The following is a 15,723-nucleotide window of genomic DNA, read 5'->3' on the forward strand; positions in this document are numbered from 1 at the left end:
CACTTTGATTTTCTTAGCTATAAAATCTGAGAGTTGAGGGGTGCCTGGGTGGCTCAGCTGGTTAAATGTCTGCCTTCAGCTCAGGTCATGATCCTGGGAACCTGGAAGAGAGCCCCACATATGGCTCCCCGCTCAGCAGGGAGCCTGCTTCTCTCTCTTCCTCTGTGCTCTCTCCTTCCGTCCCTCAAATAAATAAACAAAATCTTCATTTAAAAAAAAATCTGAGAGTTGGGGCGCCTGGGTGGCTCAGTGGGTTAAGGCCCCTGCCTTCGGCTCGGGTCACGATCCCAGGGTCCTGGGTTGAGCCCCGCATCGGGCTCTCTGCTCAGCGGCGAGCCTGCTTCACCACCCCCGCCCCCACCACCTGCCTCTCTGCCTGCTTGTGATCTCTATCAAATAAATAAATAAAATCTTAAAAAAAAAAAAATCTAAGAATTGAGTAACTACTAATATAAAAATATGACCCTTTTAAGTATCTGAGAATAAATATACATACACACACAGAAACACACCCTCCAAGCAACCTTACTACTTGCCATTTTCCCCAAATAATATTAAACTCTTCAGAAAAAAATGCATTTTCCCTGTCCCCTCTTCATTATACGTATAAGCCAGAAAACAGTTTTAGTCACAGCTGATAATATATAGTGCTATTAATACATCTTTAAAAAAAGAGTAAAATTTGAAATTAAAAATTAACTAGTGTCATAAATCACTCAGGTCTTCGAACGTATACTACAATATCTATAGATCTCTATCCATTTTCTCATCATCTAATGAAAACTTCTTTATTTCAAGTGCCACCTGTATGTTTCTTCTTTTTTTTTTTTTTTTTTAAAGAATTTTTAAAATTTGTCAGAGAGTGAGAACAAGCAGGAGGAGAGGCAGGCAAAAGCAGGCTCCCTGCTGAGCAAAGAGCCCAATATAGGGCTTAGTCCCAAGACCTGGGTGTCCCTGTTTCTTCTTTTTTAATTTAACATTACACTGGCTTTTAAAAAATTGCCTTTCGTTATATACATAAGCATTTTTCAGCTCATTACAGATAAAGTAGGTTGATAGGCCAGTTTGGAAACCTAATCACAAGTTTAGGGAACATTTTATTTTCTGGGAAAATATACCTCGAGTTCCTAAATATACTATAAACTCTTGGAATATAACCTACTTGCAAATGGAGTCTCTCCCCTAGATAAGAAAACATTATCTAAAGACTTCTTATGTCCCTCAGTTATAATTTTGGAATATATAACAAATGATCTTTATAATGAAGTTAATTCTCTATTTGCAAAGATAAAGCACAAATGCTCCAAATATAAACACAATCTTGTTCATCTTTTATACAAAGTATTTTGTTTTTGCCATATATACAGAAGCATTAACACTTTCTAAAAGTGTTATGCTTTTCCTTAAGCATGTTTATTAATTTTGTTACAGTCTATTATTAAATTACAATAAATGAGAAATACCACTAGAACAAAACCAAATTTATCACTCATTATTCTAAGGCCTCCAATTATAATTGTGCCTTAGTGTTCCATAAAATGAACCACCAAACACATAACAAGGTCTGGTAGCTTTTAAGACCAATACAAACTAAGCACTGAGTGGCACATTAATTGTTCAGTACTGATACAGTATTTCGTACAAATTATTCATCTATTTCATAGACAGCCTATATCTCCGTTACGGTTAAGAGAACCAATCAGCATCTGTTTACATCAAAAACTGCTTTTGTTTATAAGCATGAAGTCACAGTGCTTGCAAACTTGCTTTCCCCTTTTGAACAGTCACTGAAAGTCATTTAATTACATAGTGTCAGATAAATGGCTAAACACTTTACATGAACAGTTCATTTAATTCTTAGGGCATGTCTATGCAATCTGTAGTAATTCATTTTACATACAAATGAAGGCTAAGAGGTCCAAAGAAAGTTAAGTTGTACAAGATCACAGTGTGTTAGAACTAAGATTTGATCAAGGAAATCTGGCTCATGAGTCCACTTAATTCTTTATTTTTTTTTTTCCACTAAATTTTACCACTAAGTTATATACAGACTTTCTACTTTTGATGTAAGCCTTCTCACATCTGTGGCTGGGCTCAAACAACTAGTTCCCAGGAAAGGTATGTACCAAAAAAGACTGAGCAAAAATCTGGCTCTTTTCACATTGGTCCTTTGCATGAAGGCTCAAAGTAAGATGCTCTTCAGTGTGTTCAAATCAATTCAAGATTGTTCTGGAAAAGTTAACTGAGAAAGGGAAACTACTAAATTGAAGATCAACCAAAATTCACTATTTTATGGTTATTTTATATTACATATTCTACATATTTAAGTAAGAGGCACCTGTAGAGTCAACTATTCAGCAAGTTTAAATAATCTGTCATGTGGGTTAATCTATGACACTGGTCTGTTCCTTTAATCAATTCATATAGAACTGACTCAAAGATGTCATCACCTCAAAATTTAAAAATAATTCCAAACAGTACAAATGTTTTCTTTTCAAAAGGATTAAGGAATGGGGCGCCTGGGTGGCTCAGTGGGTTAAAGCCTCTGCCTTCGGCCCAGGTCATGATCCCAGGGTTGGGATCGGGCCCGCATCGGGCTCTCTGCTCAGCGGGGAGCCTGCTTCCTCCTCTCTCTCTCTGCCTGCCTCTCTGCCTCCTTGTGATTTCTGTCTGTCAAATAAATAAATAAATCTTTAAAAAAAAAAAAAAAGGATTAAGGAACATCCTGCTTCTAGCTTTTTAAAGAATAAGCTGCAGTGTAAAACAGAGAGAAGGATTCTGCTTACTGTGTATGTGTATATATATATATATATAGAGAGAGAGAGAGATCATCTAGAAAAGAATGAAAGAATATTTAATCGAAATGTTAACAATGATTATCAGTGGGTGGCAGAATTTCAGGTGTTTCCTTTTGGCTTCTTTCCTAATTCTTCTCCAAAAATTGTGGAGTTAAAGGGAGAGGAGAGTAGAAAAGGGAAAATAAATGAAACTAATGTTCATCAGGAGGAGGGCCTTCAAGTAAATCCTTGATCTTTACAGTAACACCAAGGTAGTTACTACCATCTCACTTTTATAGATGGAGAAACTGAGGCCCTCAGAGGTTGTATCTTGCTCAGAGACACAGTGACTGACAGGATAGACCTAACTCTAAAGCCCATAATCTTTTCATGTCAGATTATGATCTAGTCATGTTCACACTTTCATAAGAGATAAAGAAAACAGGAGTAATTTGATTGGTTTCTCTTCCACCTCCACATTTCCCTCCACAACTAATAAATGCATTAGTATTAAACTAATTATGTAGTTCACTATGCATGGGAGACACACAGCACCTACATTATCAAATTCCTCAGAACCTACTTCTTGTTAGTGCAGTGAGAGCATTAAACATTTCAGAAAAGCATTCTAGCACCTCGGATCTGATTTAAGCATTAGAACTGATAGCTTTACAGAGATAACAGGAACCACTGCCATTTACACTCCAAGAAAATTATTTTCCTGAAACAAGATCAGGAAGAGGTCCTGCACATTGCTATCTATGGTTAGAAATGGGAGTATTACTAAATGAACACAGAGGCTTATCCTTCTTTCTTCATCTACACTCCCTTACCTCCACCACCATAAGAGGTAGGGGATAGAGTGAGGGAGGGAGAAGAGCAGAGGTACATAAAGACCAAAGAAACTGGAATTCACTTAGAATTCATTGTGTATGTTCCTAACGTTTTCATAACTGAAATCACAGGCTTTATTTCAGTAGATAAATCAAATGTGTCAGAAACAAGGCTTTAATCTTATTAACGCCTGCACCTTTTGTGCTTAAGAAATGCATCTGTTCATCCCAAATCAGTAATACTGACTTCTTTATTAAAAACAACAATAGCATTGTACACATGACTGTAAGACGACTCCAAATTAAGGGGCTGAATGGAAAAAATACAAGTATACTTTAGCCCTACAGACTGCTGACTAGCTTTTATAAGGGAAAATAAAATGTGTACTTTACCTGTCAAGATTTAAAGTTCCTGTGTATATGAACTCCAACAGTTTCTGAAATCCATCAGCCTTCACCTGACTCTGATCAAGGAAGACATTGTTCTCAGAAGTGCTTCTGTAGATTGCACCAAAATACTCACTAAATGAGGCAAGCACATTCCTATGAGCTTTAAACTGGAATTCCCCAATCACTACAGTGCAGTCACAAAGAAAACCTGCTTCCCGCTGTTTGTTCAGTCTCTCTAAAAGGTGTTCACAGTGATGCGAATACTGCATTTTGGTATCAGAATGGAATTTTACCCTTGTTCTAAAAGACAAAAAGAAATAGCAAGTCAGTAACTCTTAAGTTTTCATCAAACATTTCACCCAAGCAATTGGTAAGGGGAGAAGGGACATGGGATAGAACATGGACAAAAACAAAGTCAGTTCTCCTTCACTGCCTCCCCCAACGAAAATTCTTATCAAACAGAATAGTTTAAAATGCTGAAGGGTAAGTTCCTGTCTATCTATGTTACATCTTGGACAACTAACACAATCCTTGGGACACATAAATAAATGGCGATAAATGAGAACACTTGCATGACCTGAAAAAAAGCACCGCAAAATTCCATGCTTTTGCAGCAGTAGAACCTTCAGACTTTCAAACTCAATACGCACGCACATGCTGGGGAAAAAATATAACAAACCACTAAGAAATGACCCCCTTTGAACAGATGGCGAAAAAACACGGTACGAGTTCTTAAAAATTGCTTTCAAATCACCGAAAGCAGTTAGTTTCCGTAGTGCACAGTTGCTTTAAAACGTGAAGTGGGTGCCCAGGCGCGGAGAATGAGCAGAGCCAAGAGTTGTCAAGGTTCCGTCACTCGCCCGGAGGAAGCCACACCCCCTTTCTTCCCACTTCTCCATTCGCGACCGCAACGGAGAGTGACAACCAAAGCCACCGTCTCCCGGCTTGTGCCGCACTGCCCTTAGCCCAGCTCCCACTACCTCTAGTTCCCACAGCAGAGGTTGTGGCCAAGGCCAACATCGGGCTGCCTCCCCGAGCTTTCCACATTAATACCTTCTCCCCGACCTGAACTGGAACTCCAAGAAGAGTGCCCTCCGATGGCCCAGTGTCTAGAGAGTGGGACTGGCAATCTGGGGGGTGAAAAAAGAACTCACCTAGAGCAAACCAAGGGGTAACAGTTTCTTCACGCTCTCTCCGCCATTTTGGAAGGACGTCACCGCCCCCCCGCTCCGCCTCTTCCTTCTTTCTCTACGAAGACATCATATCCGGCCCGGGCGTCCCATGGAAACGCAGGAGGCTCTGGGACTGTGGAGGTCCGAGCCCGGCGAGGACCGGCCAGCGTGGTCCGGAAATTCCGCTCCTCAGCATACTAGGGCCCCCGGCGAAACCGCAAACGTCATGAATACGGGACTTAAGGCTTGTTCACAGCGCCGCGCTTGTCTTCCTCATTCTGAACATTGTGGTCGGCCGTCGGCATCTCTCCGACGGTCCGCGGTTGGGCTGCACCTCACCGAGGCCCTCTTTCCAGGAGCCGGAGTGTGCACTGCATGCTGGGGCTTGTAGTTCCTCTTCTTCTCCCATCATCCTCCCCTTCCTCGGGACCCCGCGAGTGCAGGCAGCTTGTGTACTTAGGCTCCTGGCCATGGGAGATTTTCAAGATGAGACAGATCACCCCTTTTCAGTTTACGTACCCGAAAGCTCTTGGGACCCCCCCTGGGTTTGGTTTGCATCAGCCGACTGCAGCTTAGTTTCCAAGATATCCTTACCTGTTACGAGTCTGAGATGCATCAAAGCGGAGCAAAGCAGTGGGGTACACTGGGCACGCGCAACATTGCAGGAAGGTGGGCTTTATACCGGAAGAGGTTCTGCGTCTGGACCAGAAAAATTTTAATATAATGATTTCCATCGAATTCAGATTTTGTACAGTGAAGGAAAAGGATGCCAGATATCTGCGTAACATACAAACGTTAATGTTAGTTAATATGTTAGGGTGAATTTTTCCCTAGTTTTTGGTGGGCATCGTAAGCCTCAGAAAAACAAAACTTCATTTTTTCTTGTTAAGAGTTGTGTCAGGGGCGCCTGGATGACTGAGTCGTTAGGCGTCTGCCTTCGGCTCAGGTCCTGGTCCCAGGGTCCTGGGATTGAGCTCCTCATAGGGCTTGCTGCCCGGGGGGAAACCTGCATTCTCTCTTCTACTCCCCCAGCTCCTGTTCCTGTCCCGGCTGTTTCTCTGCCAAATAAATAATATATTTATTTTTTTTTTTTTTAAAAAGAGTTGTGTCAGGACTTTAGGATATTTACTTATGACTTCATTTTAAAGGACAGCAACTGGAATTTATTCGTTTCTTCCGAGATTTTTCCAATAACATTCTGTTTCCTCTTTAGCTTCTTTTCTCTCGTCTGTAAAAATCATATTTGTGGATAAAGTCACTATCATTATGTTTATAAGAGAAAAAGTTGAGTTGGGTTCTTGATTTCATCTTTCTGATTTCTTTTATATTTTGTCGGAACCCTTTTCAGTAGAAATATTTATGAGTCTCTGCCAGGTGTTAAGCATGACACCAACTATGCATAGTATGAGTAAAATACGGTCTCTTGGCGTTTAGGGGAATTTGCAATCTGAAGGGGAAAACTAATGGAAAATTAAATAACTTGTAATACAAAGAATGCTCAGGAGGCAACAGGGCTAACAGTTTTTAACACCAGTGTTTGAGCTCCTCTCTAGGTTGTACATTACATTATTTACCAGTAGTGGTTTGGGAGTTGAAATTTTTTTTTCTAATTTTGAAACATTTCTGCGTCTCAAGTGGTCAGTGAAAACATTTGCTGAATAAAATAACCAAGGTGAAAGTTCAAATTTACACTGTTCCACAAGTTTGTATTTAGATTGCCTTTTAGAATGCTAGATTGGTAAAAATGACATGGCCCTTTTTGAGGAACCCCGGTAGGGAAAGGAAAAGGTAACAGGAAGTGTTTCCGCCCGGTTTCGAACCGGGGACCTTTCGCGTGTTAGGCGAACGTGATAACCACTACACTACGGAAACTTCACTGGCTTTGGGGCTTCAGAATGGCCTAGATATGGATGTAGTTCCATGGAATTCCTGTCACTTAAAGCAGTACTAAGGTAGCTTTTAACAGAGGGGGGAAAAAAAAAACAGAAAAGGAAAAATGACTATACTTTTAATTTTATGATGCTGAAAGTATTTTGAAAGTTGGAATTTGCGTGCGCTTTCCCAGCCCCCCAAGAGGCCCCTAGGGACGGACCGCTTCAGAAACCAGGCACAGGCTCCTTGCACTTACTTTGGGTACACTCTCTTCTGTGGGAAAGAAATGTTTTATTTGGCATTCTCTCCCCGCCACGGAGTGATGAGAAGCCCGGGGCAAGTGCGGGGCTTCGTTGGAGTCCCCCTTCTTGCAGTGGTCTGCAGTAGCAAATGCCACCTATGTTCCTTAGTAACTTGACCCTTCCAGCCTCTGGTGGAAGGACAGGCCAATAGCTTTTCAATTTCCTCCCCTGCTTCCATAGACCAACCCGAGGTCCGAACTTGCCTACTTGTTTTTAAAATTCTCTACACAGTGTGTAGAATTAAGGGGATAAAAAATCAGACACAAGATGCACTTTTTGGCACGCAGTGTACTTAAATTATTCTAATCTTGAACTTCACATGACTGAGGGAATATCGCTTTTCTTGCGAACAGGCAGACACGTCCTTATGCCTAAAAATCAAATATTTTTAGGAAATGAGAATGACCTTCCATATCACACGAGGGATAACCGGGTGAGATTCTTAAAAATCAATCAATCAATCAAAAGAAAAAAAAAAGCAAGACTCTACCATTTTGGTTTTGAGTACATTTTGCTTAGAAACTGCAGGAAAGAAACACAACAAAGTATTTGCGCATCATATAGAAACAATAATAAAAGCATATAAAACCCACTTTTTTTTTCTTTTAAGATTTTATTTAAATTCAAGTTAGTTCACATATATTATAGTATCAGTTTCAGGGGCAGAATTCAGTGATGAATCTGTTGCACATAACACCCAGTGCTCATTATATCATGTGCCCTCCTTAATGCCCATCACCCAATTATCCCATCCCTCCACCCCTCTCCCCTCTAGCACCTCTCAGTTTATTTCCTATATTTAAGAGTGTCTTAAGGTTTGCTTCCCTGTCTTTACCTTATTTCATTTTTCCTTCCCTTCCCCCTTTGTCCATCTGTATAAAACCCACGTTAAATCCCACCATTTTTTTCCTTTTTCTTTTCAGAAGTTAAGGAGGGTTTCAGAAGTTCTTCTGAAATTCAGCTTCTTCCACAACTTTCCCCTGTTTCTCTCCACCTTTTCCTACTTTCAAGGGCACATTCCAGAGCTTTCCAATGGACAGATGCCTATTAGGCAGAATTTAAAGGCTTTGGAAAAGAAAATTTTCATGGCCCATCCAGGTATTAGAGAAAGCCACTTGTAAAGGGTTAGATTTGTATCTTCAGGGAAGAAAGTTGGGTTTTCCTGATATTGGCATCCCTGGATTCCAGGGGGTAGCAAGTGACCCAGCCCCTGTGAGAGGCAATCTGTGGGCAGTACTTTGGAGAGTCAATGGGCCAGGCCTCTCCCTGCCCCCTGCGCCCCTGGCCAGGGCGCAGGCCTAGTGGGGCAGGCTGGGGCCTCTGTGACGCGACGTTCCAGGCGGTGGGCCTGTTAACTCTGCCCAGGGCCTGCGCCCCGCACTTTCCGCCCCACTGGCGCAGCCCACAGGCAGGGCAGCCGGTGTGGCCAGGCGACAGGAGGCAGCGGCGGCGGCATGAGCTACTACCAGCTACCAGTGGTGATCGACAACGGCTCGGGAATGATCAAGGCGGGCCTGGCTGGCTCGCGGGAACCCCAGTTTGTCTACCCGAATATTATCGGCCGAGCCAAAGGCCAGAACTGGGAGGCTAAGAGCGCGCTGGAACTGTGTGTGGGCAATGAGGCGCAGGAAAGAAGACACTTACTGTCCATCAGGTATGGCCTTCTCCCAGCAGGCAGGACCCACGTAGGGGCAGGGAGAATCCAGATGAGGGGCTCAAAGTTGCGAGGATATGGAAGCGGGGAACAGGAAAGTTTCAGCCCGCTGGTGCAGGCCACAAATCTCCAAGGGGTACTAAACGTCCAAGAGTGAACATTACTTGCTCTCGGTATCTAAACAGATGTATTCAAATGTATAAAATTATTCATAAGATATAAGTTCATTAAGAATATCACTTAATGCATAGTACCCTCATCATGTGGGTTTCTTCAATTAATTTATTTTAAAACTGTACTATTATGTAAAGATTCCCTGATTTAAAAAAAAAAAGATTCTTGTGGGGGCGCCTGGGTGGCTCAGACGTTAAGCGTCTGCCTCCCGCAGGGGTCATGATCCTGGTCCTGGGATCAGCCCTTCATTGGGCTCCCTGATCCGAGGGAAGCCTGCTTCTCCCTCTCCCACTCCCCCTGCTTGTGTTCCCTCTCTGGCTGTGTCTCTCTCTGCCAAATAAATAAAATCTTAAAAAAAAAAAAAAAAAAGATTATTTGTCTTCTAAATGTGGGGCGGGGGGAATGGAAATCAACAAAAATTGCAGAGGAAGGGAGTAACTATGCTGTTGTTGACAGTTACCTTTTCTGACTGGCAGTCACTGCCCTAGAAAAATTAAAAGCTGCCATTGTAAAAATAAAAAACAAAAACAAAAAAACCCCACAAAAAAACAAAACCTGCTGCCATTTATCTTATTGCTTTTCCTACAGCTACCCAGTGGAGCGTGGTCTGGTTACTTCCTGGGGAGACATGGAAATCATGTGGAAGCATATCTATGATCATAATCTGAAGCTAAAGGCCTGTGATGGCCCAGTCTTGATTACTGAGCCAGCACTGAACCCACTGGTGAACCGGCAACAGATCACTGAAGTGTTTTTTGAGCATTTGCAGGTTCCTGCTTTCTATATGTGCATCCAAGGGGTGCTTGCTCTCTTTGCCGCTGGCTTCACAACTGGCTTTGTGTTGAATTCAGGTGCTGGGGTGACCCAGTGTGTGCCCATCTTCGAGGGTTACTGTCTGCCTCATGGCGTCCAGCAGCTAGATCTGGCAGGCCTTGACCTCACCAACTACCTCATGATGCTGTTGAAGGACCATGGCATCATGCTGCTTAGTGCTGCAGACAGAAAGATTGTCGCAGACATTAAGGAAACCTCTTGTTATGTGGTAATGAACTATGAAGAGGAAATGGCCAAGAATCCTGAGTCTGTAGAGAAAGTTTACCACCTGCCTGATGGGAAGATGATCAAGCTCCATGACCAGCTCTTTCATTGTCCAGAGGCCCTCTTCTCTCCACATCTTATGAACCTTGATACCCCTGGCATCGATAAGTTGTGTTTCAGCAGCATAATGAAATGCGATACGGATCTGAGGAATTCATTTTTCTCTAATATTGTCCTTGCTGGGGGATCAGCCTCTTTCCCTGGTTTGGACAAGCGGCTAGTTAAAGATATAGCAAATATGGTACCTGCCAATACGCCTGTGCAGGTTACAGCTCCCCCAGAAAGGAAACTGTCAGTGTGGATGGGAGGCTCTATTCTTGCATCCCTGTCTGCCTTCCAGGACATGTGGATCACCGAGGCAGAGTTTAAAGAAGTTGGACCCAACATAGTACATCAAAGATGCTTCTGAATACAGATAAAATGGTTAGAAAAAAATGTTTTGAGTATTTCTGACAGAAAACTGTATATTATAAGTATCTGGGGGAACAAGATGTATTTGAATTATTGGACTGTCCATGTCTCTTGCATTTCTATGTTGGGGGAAAATAATGGTGAAGTAAACCATTGAGTAGAGCCAAATTAAATGCTAGAGGAAACTATTCTTGACCTTGGAGATCTTATATGTCCTTTGGAAAAAGGGCAATTTGTAGTACAACATGTGTGCCAAATGAGTGATATAGATTTAGGTTCGTTAAGGTTTATGGAAAGAAGGTTGCTGTGAGGAAAGATTTTATAGCAAATGTATGCCATCATGGATGGGGTGGCATTAGGATGGGTGTGTGGTAGAGGAGGAGGAAGAGGGCAGATATCTAGAAAAGCATAATGGAAAAGAGCCACGGTCTACGGATGAGAATGAACAAAGCATATTCAAAGCATGCTTAACAGACTGGTAGTAGTGAAACGAAGGTCTCACGGGGAGCAGGCTAAGAACAAGTCTTTGTGTTAAATGTCCCATAGACAGAGGGGAATAATTAAAGACGAAAAGCAGGAGACACAGGAAATTAAGATAAATGTGATTGTAGTTTGGAAGATAAATTGGACTGGGAAGGCCCTGGAGATTTGATCAGTTAATTTATTAGTCTAGATATAAAGTAGTCAAGTTTTATACTCAAGATTATAGGCAATAGGAATTAAAAAGAAGAAATTACAAAAAACTGACAAGTCTTGGTGTCAAATTAGATATGAATGGTAGAAGAAAGGTGTAAAATGACCTGGGTTCCTGATGATGACGGCACTGTTAACAGAAGTATTTCGTATCTGCTCTATACATGCACTGTGCTAAGTGCAATGAATGCTCAATTAGGAGTCAGAGCCTTTCCTTAAGAAGCCAGCAGTCTAGTATTAGAGGTGAAATTTTTACCTTAATTATAATAATACTGGATAGAAGTGATTTAATATTCTCAGAGAAATATTAAATGCCCTGGGGGCTCAAAGGAGGGAAATACCTTGAAGGCTCACGGTAGACTTTCTAGTAGACTTAGGTTTGGGGCTGGGCTTGAAAGACAGCTGGAACTGAAACCCAATGCAATGCCCTTTCCTCAGAATTTAGGGGCAGCATATATGGATTTCGGTCCAGGCCCTACCACCTACCAGCTGCACCACAATTTGAAGATCAATTTTTTCATCCATAGAGTGGGGCTGCTGATCCCTGTTGGTCTCACAGGGTCATTGTGGGGTTCAAATGGGATAATGTCCCTAGAGATATTTTCAAAATACAATAAAAGGTTTTTTTGGTTATAGAATTAGATAACTTATAGGTCCAACTCAGACGCTACTTCCTCCACGCAGCCAAAATTCATTTTGTACTCCAGCACATTTCATTACTCGTACTTCTATTGACCACTTAATTTATGCAGCCTTACTTGGTTTGCTTGTCTTTCTCCTGCACTAGCTATGTTCTTAGAAGTTAGGGATTGCAGGATTTCCCTTTTCATCTCTATCTCCCTCCTTGATGCTCTCTATGGTGTACTCCCGGTAAGTATGTAGAGATTTAGAACTGACCAGAAGCATACTCTGGGCAGAGGGAATGTTAGTGCAAAGGCTCCAAGGTGTAAAAACAATGGGCACATTGTACAAGTAACAGTAAGTAGACCTGAGTCAAGCATTTGTGAAGAGATGCATTTTGTTCCTTGATACTTCTCTCCCACTTTAGTGATTGTAAGCAAACCTAGATTGGATAAGGTGTAGAAAATGATTATCTGAGGGCAGTTTGAACAGTTGATGCTGCACTCACTAGATTCACAAGCACAGTAGAGAGCATGAACTCACTCTTCACTTTAGAATTCTTAAAGTGCTTTTTTTTTCTAAAAGAAAATAAGGCTATCTAATTATCTGACTTAAACTTCAACATCCCAGAGGGATGGGGAAGACAAGTCTTATACCCATTTTACAAATTAAGAAATTGAGATTTAAACAGGTTAGTAGTTTAGACTTAAGTTTAAAGTGATCCCAAAGTAGCTTGCTACGTTAGGCAAGCGAACAATCCTTAAGCATGGTCTCAGGTAGTTAACCCAACAACCAACCTGGACTATTCTGTACTGACTCCAGCCTCTAACATGGGGTCATAGATGATCCTTCTCAGGTAATCTAGGGATAGAGAATAAAATTAGAAAATCTCGTTTGTATTTTCCCCGCCCTTACAATCTTTGGAAACCAATGCCCGTAACATTTTGCTTTTCTCTCAGATTGAAGTGTCCACAGCGACAACTCCACAGAATTCACCCAATGCAACATGAATTCAACAATTAGGATCTGCCAGTTGTATGTAAAACAGTATTATACCGGCTATTAGAGAAACCCGGTACAACTTATGGTGGATTGTTCTTTTTTAAACTAGTCACAATATTAAAGCAAAGTCGACGACTGAGAAGCTTTTATTCGTAATAAAAGGTAGATTCAATCTTGAATGTTAAAATTAAGAACGAAGTAGTTATACTTAATAAAACCCGTTCTGTGTTCAAGGAGAAGTTGGAAGAGCGGCATTCTAATGAGAGAGGAGCAGGGTAGGAACTCCAAGGCAGTCCAACGAGCCGCGCCAATATTCTGGTTTAGTCAAGGCTGTCCGAGAATCTATTTTCTTAAAGACCTCTAACAAATGTGATTAGAGTTACGAATCACTGTTGTTTCCCCGGCCCTAAAATTCTTCTGTGAACTCCACTTTTTAAGATGGTTGAGCGCACCGCGCCCGGTCTGTAGGGGATGGAAAACGGAGCCGAGATTTGCTGCAACTTTCCACTTTCGAAGTACGGACGGAAAAAAACACACAACACTCTTCCTAAGGAACGTGGAGGAGGGGCTCGAGGCTCCGCACCGCAGGAAATAGAATTTGGCGGGGAGAGGGGGAAGTGCCGAGGCCGGCTCTCGCGAGAGCCGAGACAGGGGCTCCGGCCAATCGGCGCGAGCCGCGGCCGCTCCCTTTATAGGGAGACGCGGCCGGGTGCAGTTCGGGTAGCGGAGGGTGGGCTTGGGAGGGGTGGCGGTCATTTTGTGTCTAACCCTAACTGAAACGGGCGTAGGTGCTGCGCTTTTGTTCCCCGCACGCTGTTTTTCTCGCTGACTTTCAGCGGGCGGAAAAGCCTTGGCCTACCGCCGCCCACCATCCAATTTGGAGCAAACAAAAAATGTCAGCTGCTGGCCTGCTCGCCCCTCCCGGGAGCCTGCGGTGACTCGCCCGCTTAGCCCCCGCATCCCGCCTGGAGGCCGCGGTCGGCCCGGGGCTTCTCCGGAGGCACCCATTGCCGTCGCGAAGAGTTGGGCTCTGTCAGCCGCGGGACCCTTGGGGGCCAAGGGCGAGGCTCTGGCCGCAGGGAGAGAAACGGAGCGGGTCCCCTCGCGCGGTGCGCTTCCCTGAGCTGTGGGACTTGCACCCGGGACTAGGCTCAAACACACGCCGCCTGCAGAGGGTCTGCTGGAGGCCCGCAGTCGACTTTTCCCGCGGGAAGGGGTTGTGGGCTCCTTTTGTGCGCTTCGGTCTCCCTTCCTCATCAGTGGTGGGCCTGTGGATCCCCAGACCTGCGGATTGGACCAGGGTGCGTGCAGATTGGTACAAAGGTGGAAGGGCGTTGAGCCAAGCAGCTAGCTAGCCATTCTTTTGCAGGATTTTTGTCTTAATGCCCCACTTTGTGCGCATTTATATTTCACGTATTTTCTGCTCTGCGGATTTTGAAGTTTTTGACATAACAAAAGTAGATTTCTCAGTGTCCTCAATCGGGTGCGAGATTTTTAAACATTTCGTAAGCATTTGTTAACTAAAACTAGGGTGTTGTCAAAACATGAAAATTGCGTTCATAAATGGTGGTTGCGTTTTACTTTTCCTCTGCCTCTGGATGCGAAGTATTAAGTGGTGACAAACTGAAAGGAAGTTTACAAAGAAGTACATTCCCTGCCCCTACTGAATCTGGTTTTCTTCCAGAAAAAATAAGCTGGTGGTCCATTAGGTTAAAAGAAACAACCTACAGGCCCTCTTGCCCACTCATCCCCAAAAGCTAATTCCTAATTCCAGGCTTACGTATTGGATTCGGCCCAAATTTGTGCCTTCACCTCCTTAAGAGGGCTATTCTGGGGTCAGTTACTGGGAGAGATAATAGCCAGCGGCGTGCTGGCTTACAAAGGCAAATGATCCGGTTGATACCCATCTCAAATCTGACGTGATAATGGGAACAGTAAGTCAGGAGGACCAGGTCAGCAAATTTGCAAATGTGTAGGTCAGCCCATTACCCAAAATGGGACCCTCGGTGTTGTCCAACACAGTTTTTAACCCTATTAAAGGAAAAATGAGAAATAGGATATGGGAAAAAACTGAAATTCACTGTTGCTGGTAATGTTCTCTAAGTAAAATGAAAAAAATTTTCCCAGTCAGCATGGTTTTGTGGAAAGGACACAAGGTGAGTAACCAAGTGAAGTCTAGTTCTGATTTTCTAGATTCTTGAAGTACCTAAGCATCACTAAGTTTCCTTTTACTCAGAAGTTGATCTTGGAAGTCCCTTGAAGTTTGCCTGGGTTCCTTGAACTAAAAATAAGTATTTTGTTCCTGCTCCCTCTAGTGGTACTTTTGCTTCTCCACATCCATAAAATTGGTGGTGGTATGAGGCCTGAGGCAAGGATGGGCATATACTGGGAATGTTTTTAGCTCATTTTTAAAAAAGAAAATGTAATTGAATAAATATAATTAAAAAATAAGTCCACAGCTGTTTTTTTTTTGTTCTCATATTTGAAGTCCTCCCTCTGGCTAATATCTTGTAAACATTCCAAAGAAAAGTTCTTCTTAGTATTATAAACACTTGACTTATTTATTCTATTTTGGCAAAATAATTCTCTTAAGTTATATAGTTTTGGAGTAGGAAGCAGCCATCAAGTTCATTAAATAAGAAAATTTACATGGAAACTTTTTGTAGATAATTATGGCAAATGTGACTTAACTGCTACAGGATTTAAATCCCTCTAGCAGATAAA

General features: G+C 42.6%; 2 protein-coding genes and 1 non-coding gene across 6 annotated transcripts in view; 1 reads left to right on the forward strand and 2 right to left on the reverse strand.

The window, feature by feature from the left end:
• LOC111147265 (myoneurin) overlaps positions 1 to 5,560 on the reverse strand; it is a 39,580-nt gene extending 34,020 nt beyond the window's left edge. For all 4 annotated transcript variants that reach the window (XR_002640610.1, XR_002640609.1, XM_022503222.1 and 1 more), the window contains exons 1-2: positions 5,155 to 5,560; positions 4,004 to 4,300 (exon numbers count right to left, since the gene is read on the reverse strand). Coding sequence is in view for 2 of the 4 variants with exons in the window: in XM_022503222.1 (XP_022358930.1) it covers positions 4,004 to 4,269 (266 nt within the window). In the remaining 2 variants the exon portion in view is untranslated. The remainder of the gene's footprint in view (positions 1 to 4,003; positions 4,301 to 5,154) is intronic.
• A 1,411-nt stretch (positions 5,561 to 6,971) lies between these two features.
• On the reverse strand, positions 6,972 to 7,044 carry TRNAV-AAC. The gene has a single exon. It is a non-coding gene; the product is annotated as a tRNA-Val (tRNA).
• Positions 7,045 to 8,617: 1,573 nt separating this feature from the next.
• Positions 8,618 to 10,863, forward strand: LOC111151309 (actin related protein T3). The gene is made up of 2 exons (XM_022509214.1): positions 8,618 to 9,000; positions 9,763 to 10,863. Exons 1-2 carry the CDS (start codon positions 8,801 to 8,803, stop codon positions 10,679 to 10,681), a joined length of 1,119 nt encoding a protein of 372 aa, XP_022364922.1. The 5' UTR covers positions 8,618 to 8,800; the 3' UTR covers positions 10,682 to 10,863.
• Positions 10,864 to 15,723: the final 4,860 nt, after the last annotated feature.

This window comes from Enhydra lutris, unplaced genomic scaffold (assembly GCF_002288905.1).
Source record: "Enhydra lutris kenyoni isolate GAN:26980312 unplaced genomic scaffold, ASM228890v2 scaffoldscaffold2, whole genome shotgun sequence".
NCBI classification, from domain to species: Eukaryota; Metazoa; Chordata; class Mammalia; order Carnivora; family Mustelidae; genus Enhydra; species Enhydra lutris.